The sequence below is a fragment of the Alosa sapidissima genome, chromosome 3 (assembly GCF_018492685.1).
Source record: "Alosa sapidissima isolate fAloSap1 chromosome 3, fAloSap1.pri, whole genome shotgun sequence".
Lineage (NCBI taxonomy): Eukaryota > Metazoa > Chordata > Actinopteri > Clupeiformes > Clupeidae > Alosa > Alosa sapidissima.
This window is the reverse complement of record NC_055959.1, coordinates 27,809,686-27,817,669: the sequence shown is the minus strand read 5'-3', so window position 1 is coordinate 27,817,669 and position 7,984 is coordinate 27,809,686. Positions and strand designations below refer to the sequence as shown.

At 38.8% G+C, this 7,984-nt stretch overlaps 1 protein-coding gene across 2 annotated transcripts; it reads left to right on the top strand.

Moving 5' to 3' along the window:
- Positions 1–805: 805 nt before the first annotated feature.
- On the top strand, positions 806–7,689 carry cdk21 (cyclin-dependent kinase 21). 2 transcript variants are annotated; one of them, XM_042086433.1, is made up of 8 exons: positions 806–1,055; positions 1,749–1,979; positions 2,089–2,218; positions 2,403–2,570; positions 3,470–3,579; positions 4,272–4,322; positions 4,942–5,083; positions 6,266–7,689. In XM_042086433.1, the coding sequence occupies exons 2-8, from the start codon at positions 1,750–1,752 to the stop codon at positions 6,341–6,343; spliced, it is 909 nt and encodes a 302-aa protein (XP_041942367.1). In that variant the 5' UTR covers positions 806–1,055; position 1,749; the 3' UTR covers positions 6,344–7,689. The 2 variants fall into 2 exon arrangements, with proteins under 2 accessions (XP_041942367.1, XP_041942366.1); XM_042086432.1 differs by having other exon boundaries at positions 807–1,000.
- The last annotated feature ends 295 nt before the right edge of the window (positions 7,690–7,984 follow it).

Genomic DNA, 7,984 nt, shown 5'->3' with positions numbered 1-7,984 from the left:
CGTTCCTGATAGTTTTAGGTCTTTTAAGAGGGGTCTAAAGGCATATCTTTCAACATGCACTTAGTTCATTAAGCGCTTCTTATGCATTATGGTTTGTATAGGCCTAATATAGTTATATTTCCATTAGGCTGTTGATAAATTTGACATTGTTGTTTATTATTGATATTCTCCTTAATGTAGTCTTTTGGCATCTGCCGAATCCCATAACCATAACCATGATGAAACAATACATTTTTAATCTGGCTTCAATTTTCAGATTGCGTGTTTTGCAATATATGCAAATTATGGTACATTTTATGAATAAAATTTGCATGTATAAACATAACATTTCACCTTGTATTTCAAACCTTGTAATTTTTTCTTTGGTATGTCACTAATCAACTAGAGAAGTTTCATATGGTAGTTATTGAAATTCCCCCCATATTCTACTTAGTGTTGGGCACAACTTTGGCCTTTAATCACATTTTCAGACAGACATTTCTGTTGCAATGTTTTTGTCTTTTTGGGCTAGATTGACTGGCCTACAGTATAAGCACAATCGTGTGCACACTGCATTTAATTCAAATGTGCGTGAACAATTTTAAGCGATTATTGAGTGTGCATCAAGATATTAATATGGCAACTAAGAGTACTAAATGTATGCCTACTTACTCTTTGCAGTACCCAAGCAATGTACCGGGCATAATAATAATGTATTAAAACAGAAGCATGCGAGATGGATTGATAGCGAGCGCGAAGAAAAGAACGTACGATCGTGGGAAAAAAGGGGGTTCTAATCATAGGTTCTAATGGACGTGGGACTGGGAGGCTACTGCATAGACAGGGGGGCTGCCATGAGTGGGGTGCGTGTATGATGACGCAGGTGCATGAATGATTTGGAGGTTTTTGATTAGCTCAGAGGCTTGGAATGCTGAATTTTTTTCACAACTTTTCCTATAATAGACTTTAACAAACTCACAGTCTGTCTCTAACGTTACCAAGAATTTACTTGGACTAGGAGGTAAGGAGTGATAATTCACATGATATGGAAATTATTGCTATTTTAGCGGCAAAAGGTAACAGAAAGTCCAAAGTTATTTCAGCGAGTCTTCTGGTGTAATGATAAAGTTTTTAATTAAGAAAATAGCCCATTGCTGCAATGTTACTTTAAGCTTAACATTGCACAAAACCCATTATTTTGCCTAGCAACAACATAGGCTAGCTAATTCACCTTCTATATTCAATTCCTTAGAAGCTACCTGTGTGATGAGTCGTTAGCTAAGTTAACGAAACCACCAGTTAAACTAAACAAAAAAAACACAAAAAAAACTTACCTGAATAATTAAGTAACATGCTAGTGTTCATTTTCATTCTTTCTGCGTCAATACAGTGATGAATACTGTGTAAGCTAAATGAAGCCTGTAGCCAAGTGGTTTATTACTTGATGAGTAAGAATAAGCTTAATTCATCTTATTTTGTCCACGTGATGTGTGTTAACTGTTATGGGTGGTAAAAAAGAGTACATGTCATCCATAGTTATTCAGAATATAATAGATATTTTCTTGAGACAGTTCCTGATTTAGTTTCTTGCTGTCCATAACGTTACTTGTTGAGTTGCATGGCTAGGCTAGTTTTTCACTCACCTAGGTAGTCTAATGTTATAACCATAGACTGTATAAAACAGTTTATAACTTGATTTACCAAACCTTAAAAATAAGTGAATCGGAATGCTTAAATGTTCTTTTTTTTATCCGGTTGTGTTTACCAAGAATGGACGACGGCACCTGTGGTCATTCCAATTATGACTATCTGGCAGAGGTAGGAGAGGGCGCCTATGGTAAAGTGTATAAAGCCAGGGAGATCGCCGGAAAACAGCGTCTTGTTGCGGTGAAAAAGCTCAATTTACCTGGGGATCCTGAGAGTGGAATACCGGCCTTCATGGTTCGCGAAGTGGCGCTATTGCGCAAAATCGAATACTTCAACCACCCAAACATTGTAAAGTGAGTGAGAGGAAATTAAACAAGTATTTAATTGATTATAAATAATTGTCCAAAACAATTTGCAATGCATGGCTGCATTAAATATGTGTTCTTTGTTTATTTAAATCAGGCTTTTCGATGTGTCAGCATGTGTTAGGAACCAGTCATTGGACCTGACACTTGTGTTTGAGTATATTGATCAAGATTTAACATCATATATCAGCTGTACTAAAAATGAATTGAGCCGAGAAAACATTAAGGTAAGATTATGTGAGGAGAAGGTACCTTGGGTATTCAAGAGTAATACTAGGTTCTTGATTTTATTATCTAAGAGTGTTAATATTTTGCCTAGAAGTTGAAAAGCAGATTCTTTACTTTGAAAATCAGATGTAATAGACAATAATGACCAGTAGGTGGCATTGTGGTTTATTTCTGTCTCCATAGGATGTGATGCGACAGCTGCTCAAGGGCCTGGACTTCTTGCACTCTAATATGTTGGTGCATAGAGATCTGAAGCCTGACAACATATTAGTCAGCAGTCGTGGGGAGGTGAAGATTGCTGATTTTGGCTTGGCAAGGATCTACACCTATCACATTGCCCTCACCCCTTGTGTAAGTGTCTACAGATGCCAAAGGTGCATGACAGACAAAATCACACACAGTCAGATGAAAATAACTGTTCATTACAATTGTAACATGCCTTCTACATAATTGCATTGCATGTTTATTTATTTATTTACTACATCCTCTAGTCTACACTGTCTCTAGCTATTGAAATGCATACTTGGTATGCATGTCTTACAGGCAGGTTACACCTGGCATGTAACTGAACTTTTGCAGAGCGTATGCTGCAACAATTAGCTTGCACTATAATCAATGGAACTGACCACACCAGACTTGATAGCGACGTCTGCATTCGGAAAAGTTAGACCAGTCTTCTAAAACAAGTTCAGTGTTTCCCAGAGAATTGAATTCCATTTGTGGTGGTTGGTTTGCAGAATTAACTTGAATGCGACAGTTTTTAACAACTTAGCACAGCATAGTTATAATGCTAACCAGATTTAAGCACAATTTAGTACAACCTGGAAAATCATTGGGTGGTGGTCAATGTTGATATTATGGTGGGCCGCCACAAATAAGTCAATGTATGGGAAACACTGAAGTTTTTCAGAGCACTTCAATTGGCACCTGGTGTAGCCCGGCTGTTGCACCTACAGCACACACTCTGTGACGTGAGTAGATCAGAAAGGCAACTGACCTTCATAACACATTAGAAGCAGAGCTGCTCATATCTCGTCTCCTGTGTACATGCTCCAACTGATAAATATAGGCACCAAAATGAAAACACTTATACACAACATCTCTTATTCTGCTTACAGTGTGTTTCCACATAGGTCTGAAAGAATCTTGCTTCGGTATTTGTTAACGCCTCTTTTTCACTGTGTGTGTGTGTGTGTGTGTGACTTTGTCATTTGTGTTTGCTTTTCTGTATGTGTGCATGCGTGGCTCAGGTGGTGACTCTGTGGTACCGGGCTCCAGAAGTTCTGCTCCACTCGGGCTACATGTCCTCAGTGGATGTTTGGAGTGCTGGCTGCATCTTTGCAGAACTCTTCCTCTTGAGGTAAGGAAAATCGCACCCCCACCCCTTTAGAGGGGTGCTTGTCAGGTGGTGTGGAGGAGCGGTTTGGAGAGTTGGTGACAGGCACGCACCTCCACTCGCTTGGGGGTTGTGTGTAGGGTGGCTTGCAGGTGAGTAAATGTAAATCAGGTTTATAGGCCAAGTATACTTGCGTATACAAGGAATTTGGTCTCTGCATTTATCCCATCCGTGAATTAGTGAAGCACACAGAGCATACACTAACTCAAAGCAGTGGCGCTCGGGGAGCAGTGCTCAACCACTTCCCCCACCCACAGTTTTTCTACTGGTCAGGGATTGAACCGGCAAGCCCTAACCAGTAAGCCACGGCTGCTTCACCCACGGAGGCGGTGTTGTACTGTGATGTGTTAGGTACTGAGTAATACTTATTAGAGTAATACACTAAACAAGATGCAAGTCATCTTGATATCTTCCATTTTTACTTTTTAACTTTTACTGATCATAGTAATAAAAAAATATATGTTTGAATGAGTGGTTCATAACCACGCCACACTCACAGGCTACACTACATGCCTGAATTAACAGTGTGATTGTGCTACAAAGTTTTAGTTGGTAACAGTGGTACACTGTAGTGGAGGTCTCATTGAGTGTGTTGACCCATTGTGCGAGTACTAGTTTTCATTCCAGGCCTTTAATTGTTCTTCTCTTTCCCACAGGCCTTTGTTTCGAGGGTTTACTGAAGCTCAGCAATTGAAGAAGATCTTTGAGTGAGTAATTTACAGCTTAAATACGGTCTTCACTCTATACCAGTGGTGGACAAACGTTTTGGTTCAAGGGCCACGTTGGGATTTGAAAAAATTGATTGACAGGCTGGACCACTAGTAGATGAGGTGAAAAAATAAACTGGCATATGCCTTAAATGGAAATGTATTTCTTAAAAAGTTAAGAAAACAAACTCAACATTAAGTGTTTGATTCAATTTGAATGGGAATAGTGCTGTTGGACAACCCTTTTTGCCAGTGCATCAAAATTTGGTGTCATTTTAGTTGTGGCAATTCGTATGTCAGAGCTCAAGTGTTCCTCAGTGAGCTGAGGTCTGTGGGTTGGAGTAAACTGCATAACCGGCCGCATGTGACCCACGGGCCTTAGTTTGCCCATCTCTGCTCTATACAGTACATGGAAACATTGAATTTTTTGTTGACTTTGTCCTAACTGGACCTGAAACTGAATAGTGCAGGGTAAGTGAGACAATAAGTATGACCATATGTCAGAGCATTTGCAATACTGAATGGGGCCAGTAATACCATACTCTAATCCAACATTGAGCGCTTGAGTTCATTCAGCATTTGATACAGTATTGACCTTACAGTATTTCCTTTGCTATAGGGTGATTGGTTTGCCTAGTGAAGAAGACTGGCCCAAGGAAAGCCCGATCCGCTATTCCTCCACCTGGGGTCCCGCCGGCATGGCACGACCTGGCACCCAGCTCCTTCCCAGCCTTGGCATGCAGGAGAACAACCTGCTTTTTGTAAGTGCAAGTATAGATATACTTAAACCTTTATGTATACTTTATGTGTAGACCAAGTATAAATCAATTTAGTATATCTCTGATCAGTACACAAAAAGAGTAATATCAAGTGTATTTTGTCCTACAGTGTCTCACCACCACCAGCCTCTGTTACCTGTGAACAGACCATTAAATGAGTTTGATCTTTTGACAAATTTAGTATGTGTGCTAGTATACTCCCTTACCAGATAATGTTTACATTTACATAATGCATTAACATATAGACTGAATGACATAGAAGGTTTAAAGGCACAATCTCCCTGGTGAAAGGTTGATATTACAGCTCAACAGTCAATTTAATCTCATACTTCCAGAGCAACAATTTGATTGACTAGAATAGCTTATAGATATATATATATTAACTAGATGTTGCTTTTGGCCTTTCAACGTGTGTCTGTCTCCGTCATATTTGCCCTGACGGAAATACGTTAAATTAGCTTACGGAAGCTAGCAGGCTAAGTTGTCTGACAAATGGCGTATACATCAGACCAGACGCTATCAATGGTTACAACAATGGTATAATCAGATTGTGCAGTGTTTATTTCTTGCTAGATGCTAGATTTTTTTGCAAAAAAATGTCAAACACGTCACATTTCAGCAGCCGTTACGAGTGACATCTACCATCTTCTGTTTCAAAGACTCACTGCACAGATTTGTGTGTAATAGGCAGCTTCAGAGATACAGCTGTTTACATAGGACAGGTATACTACAGAGGCTAGTATATTTATTTTCCGTAAATAGTGTTAAATAATCAATTTGTACATTAAATATGAATATTTTAAATATGAAAAACATCCATGCCCATCGGTTGAGCAATGTATGCGTTTACGGCTTTATAGTCCCAAGTTCTCCCGCAGCTTCTCATTACGGCTGCGTTGACGTATCTGCGTCATATGCTTTAGCGGGCAAGGCGACATCTACCGATATCTATGGGAATAGCCAACCTGATAGAACATAATTGTGGTTCTATGGGCTAAAGAGTGTATTTGGGAACCTTTCTAGGTCTTTTAATTAGTCAATGCACGCCCTTAATAAGAAGCCAGTGAGTGAAATAGATCATTGACTCAATTACTGGATAAACTCAATTACTGGATCAGTTTCACACACTTAACAAATATGTGTCCCCTTTTTTCTCTTTTGCAGGAATGTTTGACCTTCAAGCCGTCCAATCGCATCTCTGCTTGTCGAGCCTTAACCCACCCCTTCCTGGCAGAGTTCTAACACCGGCAGACAGGAAGTAGAGAGAGGAGGCCTCGGCTCCTGCTCCTAGCCTCACCTTAGTCCGCTTAGGGTTTTTCTGCTGTGAGATGATTATCATTTGTACCTCTCACGTTCCTACTTGAAAATCAGTTTAGTTGATACACACACATCGGGCATCACACGTTTTCCCTTTTTAAACATATTATTGTTGATCACAGTTCATGTGGAATACGACATCATGCACAAAATGAACTAATGAGTTCATAATTGACATTGCTTATTCATTTATCACGCTGATGCAATTCAGGGGAAGTATTGAAGGATCTGGAACATCTTTGGCCATGCAATCCCACACTGTTCCAGAAAGTAAATGCTCATCTCACATCACAGAAACCCTTAGCAGAGAAGAGAAATGTTTTATCAACAGCAACAGGTATTGGAACAAAGACATTTGGTCAGTAAGGTAAATTAAAATTGATTTTTTTTTTTTGTTGGTTTGTTTGTTTTTGCAAAAGAACAATCACTTAATTGCAGTTGTTTGAACACAAGCCATTTTACCCTTTATTTTTTAATACTTTATATTTGAAAGTTACAAAATTACAGAAAAATTATTGAATCGGGGCGAACACACCCCAGCTACAGTACCAACATCTTTGAATGTGTCATGCCCCCTTAATAGATTGCATAGTTAATTGATTTCATTTCCAATGCCTGTGCAATATGAGCACACTGCAACAGTTTTTGCAGGGTGCTGCCAGACCCCTCTTTGTAACCTTAATACATAACATCAGAAGGAAAAAAAATAAATAACGATTAACATTTCAAGAGGCGTTTTATTACCAGCTACACTTATGCGCTTTAACTTATTTATATTGCAGAGGGATGTGACCGTCAATTACATTGCTCAATTTATGCAAGTAAAATCTATTGTTGACAATGAATTTTCATGTTCCATGTGGCCAGCATTTGTTATTTAATTTTCCTCTGTTGCCCTGTTTGTATAATCTGGCTTTTTTTATTATTATTAATTTCTTTTTTTCTTTTTGTAGGTAACACATATTAGTAACCAAATAGTTTTGCTTTGTTATATGTCACTAATTGGCTTATAAGTACGAGATCATCTTCCATGATAAAATTCTCTGTTATCAGAACCATAGAGGCAATTTATAATTTCCCTTTTTACAGTGTGTTTTTTTCCCTTTAGCAAAAAATAATGACAGGCAACGAGTTAACCAGTTACACTGTCATTTATGAATTGTGACTGTAGCCCTTGTTTACAGTTTGTGGGCTGGGTTTGATGTCACTCGCAGTCAGATCAAATTTGCTGAAAGGTTATGTCTTATGAAATAAAAGCTTTTTTTTCCACAGTCATGTTCCCAAGTTGAAATGTTATTTTTCACTGTTGTCTTTCTTTTAAATATTTCAAATAGTATGTGATCATTTTGTGGAACAAAATAGAAAATACATGTTTTCACTATTAGCTTGTGTTCATGAAGAAGCTTGTGACATAGTCCTATAACAGATGTCATGCCTAACCAAATCTATCTCTCTTCATGTCCCTGGCCTCCTCTCTGCAGGACCCAGAGGTGATAACCTAAATTTCGGCTTCGCCACCCATAAACTAAAGGTCAAGGTGGACTAAAGGGAAGTGTGGTTGGGAAC